Below are 19,760 nucleotides of genomic sequence, written 5' to 3'. Positions count from 1 at the left end.
CTGTGACGGTTTCCTAGTACCTGAGCTGGCCCAAACACCTCACAGAAAGGTGAGATGTTCCTCCCAAGTCTGAATGAAAGCTGTGGGCTTTGCCCCCCAGCCCAGCAGTGGCTGGGCGCTCCTTACAGCTCCCAACACTCTCACAGGCACTCCTATATACAAGGACAAATCTTTATTTACAGAGCAGCAGTACAGCAAATACAAACATTGTCCCAAGAGAAGGGAGCTTCCCTTCTTCAGGGCACTGCAGCAGTGGGTAGGACACACCACCCTGACAAAGGGTACCACATCCCACATGGGGAAGGCCTTGCCCTCCCACAACTTGAATATGTACCTCCAGTGTCCTGCAGGAAGAGCCCCAAAATACCAGGCTGGGAAGACAGCCTGTGCTTTGCCTTCTGCCTTGCCCCAGCTCAAAGCAGCAAGGTGGGTTTGTCAGGGCAAAGACGGGTCTTGCGCACTGGAGCTATTGCACTGGCAAGGGAAGACGGCATTCTGGATTTCTGGCTCACTTGGAAGACAAGAACCAAGCAGCAGAGCTTGGAGAGGCCTGTGACCAAGCATGGGGACAAAGCACCCACTGGGGCACTGCTGTGGGGTGTTCAGAGGCTGGGGCCATCCCAGCACTGGAGCTCAACTGCTCCCAGCAAACTTCAGAGCTGCTCCCCAGGTGGTGTGTACATGTCCCATCCTGAGGTCCTGCCCACAGAGGCGAGACCAGACTCCTGCTACTTCACAAGAGCTGGGTTGCTTTTAACACTACTTGGCTACAGATGGACTTCAGAAACTCATCATCAGCCTTCACAATTTAAACTCACAGTGGCTCCTCAGCCTTGTTCAAGCCTAATGCTCCTGGGCCATGGCCGAAGCTTTGCTCCCCTGCTCCTGGCTGGATGGACACAGGAGGCTTGAACAGCACAGATGAACTCACCCCTGCCCTCACACAAGCTGCCTGCCCTGCTAGCCCACCCTTCTGCCTCCACAGAAGGGAGGTGGCAGCCAGCATGCTGGGGCTCAGGAGTACTGCAGCGATGTAAGGGACATCTCTGGGTGAGCAATGGGGGCTGCAGGGCTGGCCAGCCTCCCTGAGGCTCCTGGCAGTCCCAGCAGCATCAAGGCATAGGGTGCAAGGTCCTGCCCACCACCTCACGTGTATTCTGTCTTCCGGATGTAACTAGAGGGCACATAGCCCTGCTTCCCATGCGCCTCGGCCAGCCACCACTCCTGATTGCCTGTGATGTCCTCGAACTGCAGGATCCTGAGTCTCTGGTTAGCTGACACACTCAGCTCATTGGTGTTTCGGCCTTTGAAAGTGTAGAGAGCGTAATAGACCTGCCAGACAGAGGGAAAGCATTAGCTGGATGGTCATACCACACAGCCTTTCTGTTACATTGCATAGGACATGTAGGCTTTTGCTCCTCTCCTTAAATAGTAACAAACCACGGCCCTATCATGGTCTCTGCCAGAACTGTTCCCACCTGCCCAGCCCATTTGCACCCTAGTTCTCTGCACCTCAGCTGCTGGGAGAAAATGTCTCATCCTCCACATCAGCCCTTTAGAACAAAGCAGCTTCCACCTCCCACCTCTCCCTGCTCACTGCCAGGGAGGAGGATGACAGCCCCTGCCCAAGTGAGGAGTCAGCCCAACCTGCCTGGGGAGGCTGAGGGCTCACCTGGTTGCCCTCTGACTCGCTGCTCTCCAGCCCAGAGTCTCTGTCCTCCACAGAGGGCACAGGCCTGAGATGGGCTTTGGACGGGTGCCCATTGCGAGAGTGGGTGCTGTAGCCTGGCTCAGGGCGGCTGTAGCGGCGCTGGGACACCACTGGAGCAGCTTCCAGCGGGGCTGTTCTGTCTGCAGAGCCAAGCTGGGATGATGAGGGGGAGTCCACCTCTAAGGAAGGCTGTGGGGACTGGTATGGGTCTGCTGTGGAGGGCAAGTCCTGCAGGGGTTTCTGAGTGAAGGTGACGGCCTCCCCGCTGGGGCTGAAGGTCAGTGTAGTGTTGCTTTGGGGAGAAGAGCTGCTGTGCTCTGACTCGTTGGAAGAGTGGCTGCCCACAGAGACATCCGACTGGCTGCGGCGTGGGTTGTAGGGCTTCAGAAATGAGCTATACACAAAGCCCTTGGTCACTGCAGAGGGAGAGAGGAAGTGAGCTTACACTGGGGTGCAAAGGGACCAGAGGAGGGGATTCACAACATGGCAGAGAGCAGCCACATACCCCCATTGTCTATGAGCCAGCGATTCTGGCTGCCCATGGGGTCCTTCTTCTTGATGACACCCACGATGTCTCCTTCCAGCAGTGAGACATCCAGGTCTTGGGCAGCATTGAAATTGCGGTCTGCCTGGAAGAGACTGTCTGGGGGATAGCGGGCCAAGAGGGCAGCTCGGATGTCATCAGACTGCAGGAGGTAACTGGGCTGCAGAGGAACAAGGCAGGTGTGAGTTGTTGTCCTGAACTCTGCAAGCTCTGATACAGGGCAGAGGGAACTCACCAAGCCAATAATGGGCTGTCGCCGGGCAGACTGCCGCTCCATGCTCTTCCTCTCAAAAGGCTTCTTGGGAGCTGCCTGAGTCTCTGGGAAGAAGGTGAAGGCCTGGAGCTGCTGGAGGACTCGACTGTGCTCATCCTGGAAGATGGCAATGAGGTTCCCTTCCCTGCTGGACACCTTCAATAACTGGAACAGCAGAGCTGGGGGTCAGAGCTTACAAAGCACTCAGAGCTGACATTGCAGCAGCAGCTTCCCCTGCAATGGGATGCATCCCAGAGAGGCTCAGGGACAAGCTGAGTGCAGACTAGTGCTGCACTGTGCCCAGAGCACTGTTTGTGCTCCAGGAACCCACCGACAAGAGAGGTCTGAGCTCCTCCAGGGCCAGGCGCACAAAGTCGCAGTGTGCTTCGGCATAGCCCCTCACACAGCTGGCAAACAGCTCCTTGGCGAAGCGCAGAAACTGGGGCAGCTCATCCAGCAGCTGGGCATTGAGGGCCTCATAGTTGTTACGGGCAGACTGCAGCTCCTCCAGCGTTCGCTTGTCCTTCAGCTTCTCCGCTCTCTCCGTACAGTTGTGGAAATCGAGGAGCTTATCAAAACGCTTCTGCACCAGCTTGTGGGGCCCCGCAAACATGCTCAGCAGCTGGTTCAGTGGCGAGCTCACCAACCGCTCCGTCCGCTCTTTCTGGTGGGCAGAGATGCAGACAGCATGTGAGATGAGATGCTCTCTCACTGTGTGGTGAACACCAGCAGCTCACCCTCCAGCACAAAACCTTTCCAGCACAGCGTAGGATCTGTCTTCCCCATGTCATCCACCAGAGCTCCAGAGGTCCCTTCCAATAGGAATTGCTCTATAATTTTACATTTATGGGAAGTACCTGAACCACTCACACAAAGACCTGTAACATTGGCGAGAAGGCTGAAAAAACAGGTATCTAATAGGCATGCTCAATACACATCATAAACACACAGGCATCAAAGCTCGCAGGAAGGGAGCCAAACGGGAGTGCTCACACCTCTAGCATGCTGTGTTACCCCCCCCTCCCTCCCAGGGAGGACCGCAGAGGGGTGCCCCCAGCACACGAGAGCACAGCCTCACTCACGAATTTGGAGAAGAGCTGGTCACTGATGAGTCGATTCACTTTCTGAAACTGGTCCAAGTCCCCACTGCTCTTCTCCATGCACAAGTCCCACATGCTCACTGCTGCCAGTGCCTTCATGCAAGCCGACTCCTGCAGCAGAGACACACAGTCAGCACATCTATGCTTGTTGCCCAGAAGAGGTCTCCCAGGGAAGGCCAGACCCTCGGAGACCACCATGCCTTGCAGGGCTGAGGGCAGGACCACTGGCCAGAGGCACTGCAGGTACACACCATGCAGGCAGGAGAGGCAGTGCACTACAAGCCCCACAGGTTAGGCATCATCCCCAGACTGACTCACCCGGACGTGCTGCAGGTAGAGAGAAAGGTCCCGGATGAAGGACTTGATCAGTCGCTCCTGCATCCGGAAATTTTTCTCTGTCTCTTCAAAGGCTTCATCCTTCAGCTGTAAGAGAAAACATCTCAAGGGAGGCAATGCAGGACTCCTGCACATCCCAGAGTGCAAGATGTGGGACGTCTTGCCCACAAGCTGAACAGCAGATGGGTGGTTCAGACCTTAAGCTCATTCTGCCTTGCTGGCCTGGATCAGAGCTGCTCACTGGGGAAGGAGCATGGGGGGACAACAGATGCCACTGCAGAAGCACTACAGGGTGTAAGTGCACCTGGCAGCTGATACACGTTACCTGGGGCGCAAAGCCTGTGAGATGCTTGAGGTGGCTGCTCACACGGTTGGATTTCTTGATAATAGAGTGGAAGTTGAGCTTGGAGATCTTCTCCATGAGGCTATCCTCATCACCTTTCCGGTACTTCAGAACTGAAGAGATTGATGTAGAAATCAGAATCCTTGTCAGCACAACATCACCAACAATGGCCTTGCTGGCTTTCCCCTTCCATACCTAAGCCTCTTCAGTACCAAATACTCCCATAGAATTAAAGAATGGTTTGGGTTGGACGTGACCTTAAAGCTCATCTAGTTCCAATTCCCCTGTCATGGGCAGGGACACTTTCTACTAGATGAGACTGCTCAAAGCCCATCCAACCAGGCCTTGAACACTGCCAGGGATGAGGCAGCCACAACTTCTCTGGGCAATCTGTGCCAAGGCCTCACCACCCTCAGAGTGAAGAATTTCTTCGTAGTATCTACCCTCTGCCAGTTTAAAGTTGTTACCCCTTGTTTATCACTACATGCCCTTGTAAAATATCATATCATAATGTGATATACATCATCTTGAAATCCAGCACTGTGCCACCCATAATCCCCTACTTGGTTCTAGATACACCCTACAATTTGTAGGCCCACCATTCAAACTCTCCCATAGGATTATGAATAGCACTAGCATGTGGCAACATAGGAGATGGCGTATAATAATCACTGGACATACAGAAGGCATTTATATTGCTTCTTTAGCAAATATGAGCAATTATTACAGGCAGCCTATATCACCTCAGCTTCATTAGGGCTATGTGGAAAGAGTGAAGTATAAGACTTGCATGAGTCAGGGGCTTCCAAAGGAAAACAGGGAAGGTGGCTGGCAGGTCAAAGGGAATGATTTCCCCATCTGTTCAGTCCCAGGGAGGCTGCACTTGGGAACCGTGTCCAGTTTTGGTGCCCCCAGGTCAAGAGAGATGTGGGAGAACCAAAGCTCCTGACCCACAGGGAACGCTCAGGCCCCACAAGCAGAGCTGGGGGAGCCAGGTGGGCTCAGCCAGGCTGGGAGGAGGTGCAGGGGATCTGCTCACAGCCCACAGCTGCTTGAAGGTGCTGGGGCCAAACTCCTCTGAATAGCACCAGGCAACACACAGAGGGCACCAACCACAGATGGCAGCTTGGGAGCTTCAGGGTGAACCAGGGAGCACAGCTTCACTGTGCAGGTGGTGCACCCCTGGCACAGGACAGCAGAAAGGCTGTGAAATCTCCATCCTTGGGGATCAGTGAGAATCAGCTGGAAGGAGCAATGTCTGATCAGAGCCAACTCTGAGGAAAATCCTTCTCCAAGCAGGAGGCTGGACAGGAGACCCAGAGGGCTCCTGCAGGCAGCACCTCTGATTCTGTCTTGTTTATAGGTATACCTTCAAACTTATATCTCCACATCTCAGTAAGACAGAGACTACTCTAGTTGATTAATTCCCTATCTGTGGTGTTTAAAATTGAGTTTTAAAACTTCAAATATATATTCTTTTTTCTTATAATTATTTTCATTTTCATGTAATAGCCACCTAGTCAGCAGCTGCATACATTTCATATCTCTGTATCACAACAAACATCTAAAGTTGGATGTATACTGCCTTACTTTAAGTATTATATCTCATGCTCAGATTGCTTGAATGCAGCTCTTCTACTGCCCTTCTGTGAGGGCACAGACCTTGGGAGCAGATTCCCACCACAACTGTGATTGCCAGCTAAGTCTCAGGAGCTCACAGAAGCCAATTTCAATGCACCCACTCCTGTCTCTCTCCAGCACTACCCAGCTGCTCACCCAGGTCCTTCCGGCGCTTGTATTCATTGATGTTAACGTTGATTTCTTTGACAGCAAGGACAGCAGCTGTCAGCGGTGCCTTGTCAGGGTGAGCCTCAGGGGTGGCACTCAGCAGCTCCATCAGCAGCAGCGGGTACCGCATCACCCTTTGCACTGGCTTGATGAGGAAGGAGCCCAGGTTAATGTAGTTTGTGCAGCCCCTGGGAAGTTGGGACAAAGGAGACGCACCAGGTTACAGTCCAGCTCTGCCACACCAATTCTGTCCCCTCGAACCAGTGCCAGCCAGACCCAGAACACCAGTGCATCTAAATCTACTGTACTCTCTAAGTCATGCCACTCTCATATCCAAGCTCACTGCACTCCTGAACTCTTGGTGCTCTGAAGATCAACCCCAGGATTCCAGAGCGCACTCACAGCAAATGACCCTTCCCAGGCAGGATCCAGTCCATCACCAGAGTCACTGTGAAATCCCACACAAGCACAGCTTCACACTTAGCAGCACACCACTGGCTTCAGACCATCCGACCATCCAACTGCCCAGATCTATTCCCCCTTACAGGACAGACTGAATGCACTCAGAGCTGCAGTCAGTGCAGGGCTTTCCTTGCTCCCTGGCACTGATGCCAAAACCTGCTTCCTGCTTGATACCTCCCCTCATCTCATCACCTGTGCCACCTGCCTCTGTAGCCCACTCATTGCCTTTGCTGCAAACATGCCCCAGGCACCCCATTCCTCCCAGACATGCCTTCACAAAGCACTGTTAGAGCCCCCAAACATGCACCCAGGTGGTGGCAGGAAGTTAGTTACAAGGGAGCAGCCAGGCCAAGACAGACAGACAAGCAGGGACTAACAGGAAGAGTGCACTTACCACTCACTGTACAGGCTCCTGCCGGCCCACAGAGTGCCAAAAAGCAAAGAAAAGCAACTGGTTAATGGGGCTGCAGGCGTGCAATACCACAGCCAGTGCCTTCACTCCATCCCATGATAATGCCACCAGGGCAGTGGGCAGCTGTGTCCCCCCAGAGCAGCTGCCAGCATTGCCAGCTCGTGGGGCATAAACCCCCACAAACTGAACCCCTGGCAGTCACTGAACCAGGCAAAGCAGCTCCTTCTTCATCAGGCATGGTGGGGCAGGGCTTGAGGAACAAAAGCCCTCAATCCAGGACATGCCACCTCTGTATGTTGGTGGCCTCTGCTCAGAATTTAAGTAGAACTACAGGTGTCCCAGCATCTGTGCATTGGGGCAGAGAGCGATCTGAACCTGGAGTCTGGTAAACTATGCAGTGACACAGCGAGCCTCCCTCCAAACACCATCTGAACTGTCCAAGCACTGCTGGCAGAGGGGCAGGGATGCTGGAGACTGATCCCCCTACCCCAGGCCTGGTGGCTGCCACAGCCAGAGGCTCCAACCTGAGGCTATCCAGCAGGTCCAGGAGTAGTTTCTGCATCTTCTCATCCTTCTCATAGGTTTCCAGCAGTGCAATGGCCTCATCATGGTTCTGGCAATACACTCTGTAGACACTTTCCAGCTCTGCGCGCTGTGCCAGGAACACTGGCCCTGCAAACAGCAGCAAAGCAGGACTTCAGTGTTTCTTGGTCCCCAGCTATCTTGAACAACTGTGGCATGACTCATGGTGAGAAGCCCAGTGTCCCTGTTCCACACACACAGCTCAAGAAGACAATACACTAGAGCACTCAGGATGCCTCCTTATTACCCACTAGCACACAGAGGTCTCCGCGGGGTAAGAAATGGGAACACTGGTCACTGGAGCCACACAGAGAGCAAAGGCACAGGCTGCCGAAGGCCTGAGTGGCAAAAGATGCAGCATAGGAATGAGGAATGGAGCTCACTTCAGGGCAAGGGGCCACAGAGAGCCACAGGCACTATGCTTCTCAGCATAGCCAACCATGGGGCAACACAGATCTCAATGGCTTTGATGCTGGACTGGCAGGGATCAGCAGGAAGGAAGCCCAGCCTCAGTGATCCTTTCCCACCATTTAAACCATTCTGCTCTGCCAGTGGCCAAAGCCTATGCCAGCCTGCTCAGGAAAGTTTCATACCGATGGCATCTGAAGCCTCCAAGGTGGACAACAGCTGCTTGGAGAAGCTAATCACCACGTGGATGTTTCCAAAAAGACTCTCAAAGTCTATGTTCTGCATCTGGGGAATAGGAAGAGAGATGTTCTTGATGGAGGAATATGTTCCAGTCAGATCCAGCAGCCCTTCCGCCCCTCCTGCAACCCATCACTCCTCAGCTTCACAGCAGCGCCTTGGTGTGACCTTCTCCCATCACAGTGACTTCTGTACTCACCCCTTTGCCTCCCAGTGCACTGAAATTCACATTCTTTATGTGTCCTATCATGGTGTCCCCTCTTTCCCACTGATTTAATCACTGCCTCTGTTCACCTGTTATTCTCCCTGTCCTTCCACCCACTCTGTCCCCATACCAAGAACCCATCTTTTCTTTCTTCTGACAAAGAACTTAACCTAGAAACCAAATGAAGAGGAACATTTCCTGGCCTGGGAAATGAACCTGTGGTGCTTGCTACTAGGTCTCTTGCTCTCAGCAACAGCAAGAGCTCAGCAGGATCCCAAACCATATGGGCTATTGCTATGAATGCAAGGAGCAGTGAGAACCATCCTGCTCCCCACAGCATGACTGCATTTCCTCTATGGATTCCCATGCTGCTGCTTGTCTGCCTCTATGCACAAAGCAGACTCAGCATCCTCACCTCTTCCCACCAGTGCTGCACTGTAAGTTGCCCCCCCTGCTCCTACCTGTGCCTGCTGCAGGGGCACCATGATCCTCTCCACACACATTTCCAGGTCTCTGATATAGTCCCGCTCTGTCTGGAGCAGTTCCTCAATAACCTTGGCCCTCTTCTCCAGCATCCTTTGCTCGGGGCTCTCGGCAGCAGCTGAGGATGTTTCCAGGACTGGCGTCTGGGAGGACAGGAGAGTCATCTCTGCAAGACACACAAGCAAAAATCAGCATCTTCCAACAAAGATACAGGAAGCTCCACGCGGCTGGGCAGACGGGGAGAGGAGCCCCGCTCCCCGCTTCTCCCTCCTGCCAGCCAGGCAATGGCGGCGCCCCCACCCCTCAGGCCGGGAACAGGGTCTCCATTCTCCAGAGCCGGGGCATTTCCATCTGAATGGCCGAGAAAAGCCTCGGGCACCCACAGTGCTGCTGCCGGCGGCAAAGCCTGGAGCTGGACCACAGAGAAGGCGCCGCGCAGGCCAAGGCGAAGGCGTCTTTGGGCGGCTTAGGGGCCCGGCAAGGCGGGGGCCCGGCTTCACCCCACGGCCGGCCCCGCTGCTGCGGCGGGTGGCCCCGGGGGAGGAGACCCCAGAGCCCCTTCACAACCCAGGGACCTGCCCAGTGCCCGGGCGTCCGTCCCCTCCCAGCCACCCTGGCCCGGTGCTGGGGTCTGGGCACCGGCGGCGGGCAGGCAGCTCCCACCCTCCACGTCCCTGTCCCAGCTGGGATCCCTCCTGGTTTTCCGTCCCACCTGCGGCTCCCCGGCCGGCCCAGCCCTCTCCGGTTTTCATTGAGACATTTTATCCCCCTGCGGATTCCTGGGCCCCAGCCACTTTCTACCTGCTTTACAAGCATGTGCTCTCCGGCCGAAACCACAGCAACCGGACGTCCCTTCCCCCCAGAACCAGGAGGGCTCCCCCCAGCACCTCCGTGGGACACCGCCCCGAGGCAGGCTCTGGGCCAGAAACACTCAGATCTCCCCCGTTTTATGGCTGCTTTCAGTACTGGGCCCCTTGGGGTCCCTGAGCCCCTTGCAGCACCCCAGCTTGCCGCAGGTACCTGATTTAAGGCCTGATTTGACAAATGCTCCTCCACTCCAGCACCTCCCACACATCCCCGGCTGCTCACTCTGGATGGGATTTTATTAGAGCTGCAGACATGCCCCAGAGCAGACATTTGTACAAACACTTCTGCAGGACTGGCAATTAGAGATCTTCACCTCCCTGACCTCTGCAGTTAAAGCCCCAAGCAACAGCATCACAGTCTGGGGGACTCCCAGGGATACCCAGCAAGGCTTGGGACTTATCCTGGCACCCACTGTGCACAGCCCCAAGAGATTCCCATGCTCCCAGCCGCTTCTGCCCAGTCGCTGGGCAGGCCCTGCCCAGGATGGGGTATTGCTGCTGTGGCCTAAGCATCCTGCCTGCTGCTGGGGTTTTGCACAATGAAACGACCCAGCAAAGAAAAGAAACACGGCTGAGATGAAACACTGACTCAGGCTGTGCCAGCCCTTCCCATTGCAGAGCAGCAGCAACAAACGGAAACCGGCAGCATCGGTATCAAACAGCAAATTCTCACAGCTACACAGGCTGAGGATGAACCACTGTGCCCCTTGCAGAGGCAGTAACTTCAAAATCAGTCCTAAACCCACCCACTAAACACAGTAAGTGGGAAAGCCAGTTGAAACCTTGCTCAGAAGATGCCCTCCATGTGGGAGGGAAGACAGCTGTCTTTCTAAGCAGGTGTCTCTGCTGCCCTGCCTTGAAATCAAGCCTGGGGAGAGCCAAAAGGGCTCCATGGAGGAGGATATAGTGTCACAAAATTACATTATACATTTAGCAAGCAATTACTGGAAAGAGCAGGCTTCACTGATTCCTACTGGCAAGCATCAGAGCCAACCTGCATAAGGGAAAAGGCTGCCTTGGCTCCCTACCAGGTAAGTCCCTGATGATTAACTTTATCAACTCAACTGCAGCAGGAGTCCTTGAGGATCGCCTGGGAGCTGGGTTTAACATCTGCTGTTTGCATTTCCACGGCAAAGCATCAGTATCAGACCACACCCTGCCATGCATGGTCCTCCACAAAGACCCAACAGGGATATCCTGCCTGAGACATGTCACTTGGAGCCTGAACAGGACACGAGACAGAAGAATGCACAGCAGGGACAAAGAAACACCAAGATAATACAGTCACAAGGCCTCTGCAGTTCAGAGTCAAGAAAGTGACAACAAATGAGTTATTTTAAAGAAGGATATATATGTTTTTAAGGAACGGCATTTGTTTTGCAAGAGAGTAAGCTCCAATAGGAAGGTAACCTGGAAGGAGCTGGAAGTATAATCTGCAATGCAAACGGTGTGTGAAACCCAGAGGGGGTGGGTGGGTGGGTGAGCTGATACTGCATGGGGTGGCCTGAGAAGAATCTTGAAAATGAAGACCAGCCAGAACAACAGCCAGAAATGACCCATGCAGCAGCACTGGGAAGACAAATGGAAAATGTTACATTTGCCTTGGCCAAAGAATAGGATTTTGCATTAACCCCAGGCAAAATGCCACCAACTTAAGCTCATACAGGACATCTCTATACCGCCAAACAACCCTACTGTACTCCCAGCTTTAGCCATAGCTAAACTGCAGTCACACAATGTGTCTGGCTCCTGCTCACCAAAACAAATCTGGGGATGCCCAGTGCCGCTGGCAAACACAACAGCTCCCTGTGCTCTGCCAAGCAAACCCCAAGCAAGTAAATCTAGGTCAGGTCCTTTCAGAGAGTGCCCTGCGGCAAGGATTCACACTTGTGAGATTGCCAGCTTCCTGACACCCTTCCTCTGCAAGTCTCAAATCATTGCCTGTGGGAGGGAAATTAAACCTGTCCCTGCACAGGTTTTAAACCCAGAGCAGTCATCAGCTCAGCTTGCTGACCTAGCCTGATGCAAGCCACCAGTTCTGCCCACTTACACCGTATCAGTATGTGCATTATCTTCAAAACTCATACAAATTAATTCTCCTCTGGTCTTCTTGCTCTTTCTGAACATTCTGAGCTTCGTTTAAAAACAAGGCTAGGCTGCAGCCAAGTCTCTTGCTGCTTATCACTAGTACAGCATCCTCCAGCAACAAATGAGTTCAAAAGTTGTCCTGCTCCATTCTAAACGCTTGCCATTCACAAAATTAAAATTCAGAATTTCTGTTTAATATATGGCTCTTCTATCTCACCAACATGTACAATATTTTGGATGCTTTAAAACCTCTCACTTTTTGTGTTTCATACCATCTCTGTTGATCGCCATCAAGTTATTTTTCTCCTTATGTATTTTGTCACACATTCCTGTTATGTCTTAACAGCAGCTTTCCCTAAATGAGGCTTATAAAACAATTAACTAAACCCACCCATTTCACAGCTGTGGGGTTTGGTCACCTAGTAATTTTTTCTTAAAAATATTTTATTTCACTGATTTTCTATTTAAATGTTACCTTTCAAAGTGGGTCATCATGCCCATCAACTCTGAAGGCACAAGGGCACACAATACAGCTGGACCAGTCTCCGTTAGCCTGCAGGAATCCAACTGGTTATTTCTAATGAAGCCACCAAATTCCAATCCAGTGACAAATTCATGCTTACCCATGACACAGATGCTAAAGGGGCATTCAGAAATGCATTTCCAAACCCAATGCTCTCAATCACGACTTTCATAGACTTGAATTTTGTTCTCTTGTAGGCTGTGCAAGCTCTGCAATCTGCCCCTCTAAATTAAAACTTCTAACAACATTATTTTTCCCTATCCCCTTTGATGAATTGGTGAGGAGTCCTCGGCTCTCTGGATTGATTTAATGATCTGTGACAGCTTTCCAGGAGCACCTGCTCTTGAGTTTTGCTAGTTTGCCTACTGACACATGGGAAACCCAAAACCAACCCGTAATCCAGCCCCTGGCAGCAAGGTGTCAAACTGGAGCACACTCCCACTGCTGCCCTTGCCTTGGAGGCTGTGATTTACTATCACAATCGCATGGCTCATGCCGCTCATCTCAGATATGCCACTGCCACCAACTTTTTTCCAACTAATGAAAACATCTAATTCTTATTACCCAACTGCCTAGTGGGAGCACACACACAGTTCTAAGTTTTATCCCTGCCCCACTCTGGAAGTAGAGTTGACCCATGAAGGCCAGATCCAACAGGATATGTGTCCAATCATGCACAGACTGGGGGGCTCACCCAAACAGCTCCTCATCAGGGCTCACCTTCCAGCATCTCCCGTGCCATAGCGCAACCTTGCAGGGTGCTAATCCCATCTGAAGAGGGATGTGCAGCCCATCAGCACTGCGGATAACCCCTCTAACCAGCTCGGTAAGCAGGAATGTCCAACGGGAGCTGCATCCACGCAAGAGGCAAGGCCAGCCCCAGGATCACAACTCCGCAGAGTCAAGCAGTGACTCAGGACAAAACAAACCAGCTGCAAATATTTGAAATATGTGGATGCCTGGAGGGGAGGAGCCACTGCCTAACACAAGAGAGGGGATGAAACTAGGGCGGGGAGTAATTAATCTGAGCCAAAGGCTAAACTCCCTGCCAGGAGCAGGATCTGGCTGGGGTGAAAACTCTCACTCCGGACACTGGTAACACGCCTGTAACAGCATATATCCACTGCTCTGAAAGGACAGACTGGATATGTTCAGTGTCCCTGTGCTCCTTAGGAGGAAGTGGGGAGTGTGGCAGAGAGGTGCCACGGTAAAAGATGACTTCATCCCACAGCAAATATAAATAAATGAATGAATATAGAAAACCAGGTAAAAGACAACAGGCACACCAGGAACTCTGAAGTACAGAAAAGTGAGAAAAGAAAGATATCAAGAAAATTCCATGGATGGTAAAATTAGGAATTCAGTTTTAATTTCTAAAGGAGGAAATAAAATACTACTTTGTAACAGACTTTACTTCCAACCAGGGCAAAAGAAACCCTTTCAATGATACAATCCCAGAAGTAAGCAGAGAGAGTAAAATTTTTTGTAACTTTGGCAAATAAGCCAGAATTATACAATTATTCTGTTTCTTTCTGTCCAAAAAGCAAAAATAAGACCTTGCTAACTGTAAATCAAAACCCCATTGTCAGTGGAGAATATCCAGAAAAGAGGGCATTCTTTATCAGGTTCTATAGGGACTGTACTTAGATTTGAACCTACACAGTATTTTTAAAGTAAATAGAAAATCACTTCCATCATGTTAAGAACTGAACATCAGTTCAACAGGATCTCACATAGAGATGAGCCACATGAGCCACTGAGTGACCCAAGGTATCCTGAATAAAATGGAATTACTCAAACAAAGTAGGGTTTGCATTAATGTGTTAATGGGAACAAGAAATGCAGCCACATGCAGGACTGTATTCTGGGGTAATGCTTCTGCTTGGTTGGCCAAAACTCAGCAGGAGTTGCCTGAGCACTGCAGAGGCAGACTGGGGTCCTCAGACAAAGAGCACAGCGCAGTAACCCTCTGAGCAAGGCAGTGGTGACACCCACCCAGATTGCCTCAAGCAGCTCTGAAGTCCACTGTTTTAAAAGAGTCTAAAGGAAAAATGTGCAAGCATCAGGAAGAATAAACACTAGAAGGTCTTCTTGTGGGTCTTTACCATGAGTATTTTAGGACTCAATTCACTACAAAAAACTGATGACTGAAAAATTACTTTATTATAGTACCTGCCAGAGAAGAATACCCATCAACTAAAAAGCTCTAATTTAGCAGAACAAGGTTGGTGTCCAGAGCTGAAATGCAACACATTAGCATCCAAACCTGTAAAAGTGATGGTGACTAAGCAGTAAAGCTATGCCAGGTGGGTTCTCCTTCTGTTGATGTGGCAGGCAGACACATCTGAGTCTCACCCCAGAAGAGATGCTCCAACCAAGCAGCTGCCACCAGGCTGCACCACAGAGAAATCTGTAAGAAGTGCACTAACCCTGCTTACAGAAACGATCACCCCAAGTTAGCTCTACCAGGACTTTGAAGTCCTAAATTCTGTTACCCTGCGGCCAGGGGAAGGAACCTGGGAGAGAAGTAGATAGCATTAGAAAAAGGTGCCTGCAGCACATGCAGAGGGAAAACCAGATGACTTTTTACTACCAGCAAGGTAGGATGATGTCTGCTGCCAAGTGTGATGGAAAAGCTTTTGGCGAGGCTGCCCAGGTACTGGCGAGGTCTTACATTGAGACAGCTACAGCAGCAAAGCGTTTATGCCGAGGAGGACTCTTCTGGTGCAGCACTGTGACCTCCAAGGCAGGAGGAGAAACAGACCGGGAAACTGCATCCAGAGAAATGGGTCACAGGACAGACAGACAGTGTTCTGAATCACCTAGAGCCTTCCTCCCTCCTTCCTGCCGTGGAATATAGGCCCTGACAGTGAGAGCATCCTGCCCCGCACATCCCACAGCCACTCTGGTGCCCTGATCCATACAGTGTCTCATTTAACATAAGAAGAGCAAAATCTCTTGCCTAGCATCACAGTCTGCTCCTCCAGCTCTTGCAAAAGCTGGCCAGGCCAGCACTGCTCCAGCCTCCTAAGGCCTTATGGGCCGTTCCCCTCTCTGCTCTGCTCCTGGCTCCTCCCAACTTTCCCACTGCCCTTTGGACATCCTGCCACTGCAAAGCTTCTCCCCTCACCCTGGTGACACAGCTGAGCAAAGTCCCACCCAACCAGGGTGGCTGAGAGTGCAGAAATGCAGCTGGAGGAGCCTGTTTAATCAAATACCTCCAGACGACAGATTTCATTCACAGCCTTCAGCTCTGCCATCTCTGATTGTTGCACCGTAGTGCTCTTTTCCTCTTTCAATCCCCCTCCACGAAGAGCTCACAAGACAGATGCTGGCAGAAAGGGTACTGCAGCAAACAGGTTTTCAGACTCATGGCAGCCCAACAGACACAGCAGTCCACCAAATGGGCTCCATCAGTGCCTCTGACCAGACCCTACCACCTTGCTGCCCCTTCCCCAACACACACTAATATTCTTGCAACAAGCCAAGCTCCACAAAGCTGTCTGCAGCCAACTTTGTTCCAGCCACAGCATCAATGGAATGATTTTGCCTGTGCCAAGCCAGCCTGAGCCCTCCAGCTCTGATATGGGACTAGCTCCAGGATGCCAGCAGATGGGCCTGGAGACCCAGGAACCCAAGACACAGGGCATGCAACTGGTGCAGCACAGGTAAGGGACCACTGTGGTACTGAGGTACTGGCAATGCTGGAGATACCTCAATGTCCTACCCATGTGTAATTATGCAATTACAAGTACATGCCCTCTGCATACGCCTGAATGCTACAGCAACTTCCTCTATTTCCTCCTTTGTGCCATCATACTCACCCTCTGGAGGGTCAGGAAAAGATTCCTACACACAGAATCTGCTCACGGTGGGTTACAAAGGTAAAATGGGCAGTGGGAATAACCCCAGCAGCTCACCCTTTTTCCCATGAAGAACTTCCTCAGGACCATGAGAAAGCAGGCAAATCAGGGCCAAAGGTTTCAGGGTCTACCCAAAACGCTCAGGGCACAGATGGACAAGCGACTGAAAGAATAGCAGTGAAGTGTGGGTCTGTGCTGTCTGTGCTTCATTCCCACCTGGGCTTCTGCCAAATGGGGACAAGAGCCCTTGCAGGGCAGATGTGTGACTGTACAGAGGGGTAATGATGATGATGCCCATTTCAACAAGCCAAAGGTTTCTTCCGGATGTTCACATGGAACCTCCTATGCTCCAGTTTACACCCATTGCCCCTTGTCCTATCACTGGATATCACTGAAAAAAACCTAGCTCCATCATCCTGACACCCACCCTTTACATATTCATAAACATTGATAAGGTCACCCCTCAGTCTCCTCCAAGCTAAGGAGACCCTGCTCCCTCAGCCTCTTCTCATAAGGGAGATGTTCCACTCCCTTAATCATCTTTGTGGCTCTGCACGGCTATGCTGGCCACCCACCTGTCCCACAGCCCTGGTGCTGCCCCAGTGCCAGGGCAGGGCAAAAGCACACCCAAGGCAACTGCCCAGCGTTTCCCTGCGTACCTCGCTTCTCCTTCCTGGTCTGCACAAACTCTGAGTGCCGCAGGGTGCTCGGAGCTGTCCGTCTGTAGAAGCTGTTTCGCTGCAGCATGGAGCCCCCCCTGTTTGATTCCTCGGCCTCCTGCTCCCAGAGCTGGCTCCAGTCCGGCCGGCCTGTGCGTACCCTCGAGCACTCTGCTTCCCTGCTGCTCCTGGCTGGTATTCCAATACCTGGGGTTGCTCCTTCCAGCTCCCCACAGCTGTCATAGTCCATGTCCCATGTCTTGGACTGTGTGTAGCAGGTGCCTGATCCTGGGCTTACACTACCGTCTCCTGAGAACCAGACTGTAAATGCAGGAGCTTCAGAACTTCTGTCCAAACTGTTGTGGTCCATGACATGGCTTTTGGTCTGCCTGTGCCGCTCAGTATCTTCTTGGTCTACTTGGTCCCTGACACCTCTGTACCGCCTTTCCTTTTCTCTATATGCCCCAGACCCTTCATCCTGTCTACACTTTTCCCCCTCCCTATACTCTCCAGAGTCTCCCCACTGCCTATACCACCTTTTGTTTCCCCCATAATGTCTTTCATCCTCACTGTAGTCCCTAGTATCTTTGTAGTTCTGACACCTTTCCCTCCTCCTATAGTTTCCAGGGCCTCTATTCTCTCCATACTCTTTTCCCCCCTCCATATATTGCTCAGGTACTCTGTCCTCTCTGTACCGCCCTTCTCTTATCTCAGAACTGCAGTTTCTGTATTTCACACCCTCTGTCTCATACAGCCTACAGTTTCTACCCTCTGTATCCTGGCTTTTGCCTTCCCAAACACCCTCTGCTCTCCTGCAGTTTGTGTACTGGATATCTTCCTTCCAAAAACCTCCACAGTCTCCATTTGTGGTCTGTTGGTCGACAGAGATGCCCTCCCCTCTCTTGTAACCATCCCAGCCACTGTCTGCTCCCTGGCAGCCTCGGTACTGTCTCTTTGCCGTGGGTCTGTCATTGCAGCGAGTCTCCCTGCGCCGTGCAGACACTCCAGCCACATCCTCTTTCCTTAAGGCACAACAGTCCTCATATTCCCAACCAAGGAGTCGCCGCTGCTGCCTTGCATCCTCCAAGCCATGTTTCATCCCAGGACAAGTGCACATAGCCCTGCCAAGGTGCGGCGAAGGGGCTGACTCCTGTTGCTGCCTGCTCCCCCAGCCCAGGCCCCGGCTGACGCAGCTCCTCCGCTTTGCTCCAGCGCTCCTGTCCCAAGTGAAACTCCTGAAACCAGCCAGGAAGGGTACGGAGAGGCACAGGCCCAATCGCTGCCAGCCCTGGCCTCCTCCACCTGCTGCCTAAAGTAATCAGTAACCAGCACCGAGGAGGGAGGCCAGGGCTGGGCAGGCTCTCACTGCCCAAACCGGCTCCACAGCTTTGCCAAAGCCTCTCTGCAGGAGGCTCAGAGGCAGGGAAAAGGAGGGCACTTGAGCACGTAGAAGCCCTGCCCCAAGACCAGCGTCCCTCAGGGGAGGGAAACAAGAAGGTGTGCAAGACTGCAGGAAGCCACAAACCAGACAGGATACCACATCTCCTTCCACTGCCTTCATGCTCCCACTGGCATACAGGCTAAATGATGTGGTCTAGCAGAGGCTGGGCTCTGCTCCACACCTCACTGGGGAAACTGAGGCTTTCATGCTGCCCCTGGCTCAAACCTGGCCCATCCTCTTTTGCGCCCTCAACCACAGGTTCTTGGGAAGAGCAGGAGAAGAGCAGCTCCTTGTGTGACAAAGCATCCCTGAGTGGTGCCTACACAGTGCCAAGCAGCCACAGTTGCCCCATTCCTGCCCCAGGGCAAACAGCTGGTCTACCAGCTGACAGAAACAGGCTAGAAGGAACTATCTATATTACAGTCCAGTGCCAACATGCATTGTAAGTTTCCAGGAGGCTATGGAAACACACAGTCCAGTAACACTGCTCACTGCAGGGTAACGTAGTCCCAGTTTCCATGCTGAATGCAGGAGCACGTGTAAGAAACCAAGAGACAACCACAATATGCCCTAGACAGAAAGCCAGAGAATCCACAGATGTCATCCACATCTCAGGTTCTTGCAACACTCATTAGGAATGCACAGCCAATGCTCCCAGCTGGTAGAAGACAAAAATAAAACCAATAGAACCTCCTACTCCAACTGCAGGAGGGCAAGTGCTAATCCTCCTGCCCCAGCCTGGTGAGCACTGAACACAAGACACACCAAAGAGGCAGCCTGCAGATTTTAAACATGTATTTTAGAAACCCACATACTTTCTGCTCTTCTTTTGGCTCCCCAAAGGACACACCAATGGCTGGGTTCCCCCAAGACTATGCCAGCTCTATTTTGATTGCTGGTCAATGCTTAGTGAAAGCTGTTCTCCCTCCAGCGTGCCTCCACATTCCCCAACAGTGGCAAGGCAGAGGCCATGCCTTAGGCACAGCACAAACATGTTTTACAACACCGCATTACTGATGCAGCCTGCTGCACTGAAGCTGGGCTAGCAAGCCCGAGACATACTCTCTGGCCACACTCAGATGTGACAGGAGTGATGTGACAGAACCTGGGGAGGTGTCGTGGTTTAAATCAAGTCCACACACAGCTCATTCATTCCAATTACAGGGCCTCGAAAGAGTCATCTTTATCATTGGGCCAGAGAGACTAATAAATCCTCAGGTCTGTTAAAGTGGTAAAAAATCCCCTAGGACCACCAAGGGGATAACTTGATAGGTAAGATGTCTAGGATAACATGTTACCTCCTGCCTTCTTAGGTTTTCCAGTAAGCAACAGGGCACAGGTTCTGCAGGGTCTGTCCTCTTTCAGAAAACAATGGGACAGTAGGAGACATTTCCCACCAAGATCCATACCACCAGAAAATTTCCCTTGAGATCCAGCCTACATTTTCCTCTTCCTA

At 52.0% G+C, this 19,760-nt stretch overlaps 1 protein-coding gene across 3 annotated transcripts in view; it reads right to left on the bottom strand.

Moving 5' to 3' along the window:
• Positions 1-157: 157 nt before the first annotated feature.
• DNMBP (dynamin binding protein) overlaps positions 158-19,760 on the bottom strand; it is a 34,474-nt gene continuing 14,871 nt past the window's right edge. The window contains exons 5-17 of one of the 3 annotated variants that reach the window (XM_034061994.1): positions 8,843-9,030; positions 8,125-8,224; positions 7,474-7,621; positions 6,932-6,949; positions 6,064-6,263; positions 4,270-4,400; positions 3,927-4,031; positions 3,591-3,719; positions 2,840-3,172; positions 2,491-2,673; positions 2,217-2,415; positions 1,673-2,127; positions 158-1,332 (exon numbers count right to left, since the gene is read on the bottom strand). In XM_034061994.1, coding sequence (XP_033917885.1) covers positions 1,147-1,332; positions 1,673-2,127; positions 2,217-2,415; positions 2,491-2,673; positions 2,840-3,172; positions 3,591-3,719; positions 3,927-4,031; positions 4,270-4,400; positions 6,064-6,263; positions 6,932-6,949; positions 7,474-7,621; positions 8,125-8,224; positions 8,843-9,030 — 2,375 coding nt within the window. In that variant the 3' untranslated portion in view covers positions 158-1,146. Of the gene's footprint in view, positions 1,333-1,672; positions 2,128-2,216; positions 2,674-2,839; positions 3,173-3,590; positions 3,720-3,926; positions 4,032-4,269; positions 4,401-6,063; positions 6,264-6,931; positions 6,950-7,473; positions 7,622-8,124; positions 8,225-8,842; positions 9,031-19,760 lie in introns of all 3 variants that reach the window. The other 2 variants (XM_034061992.1, XM_034061993.1) reach the window with 2 other exon arrangements.

Source organism: Melopsittacus undulatus, chromosome 4 (genome assembly GCF_012275295.1).
Source record: "Melopsittacus undulatus isolate bMelUnd1 chromosome 4, bMelUnd1.mat.Z, whole genome shotgun sequence".
Classification (NCBI taxonomy): Eukaryota; Metazoa; Chordata; class Aves; order Psittaciformes; family Psittaculidae; genus Melopsittacus; species Melopsittacus undulatus.
Note: the sequence above shows the minus strand (reverse complement) of the source record. Positions and strands in the feature narration are given on the sequence as shown.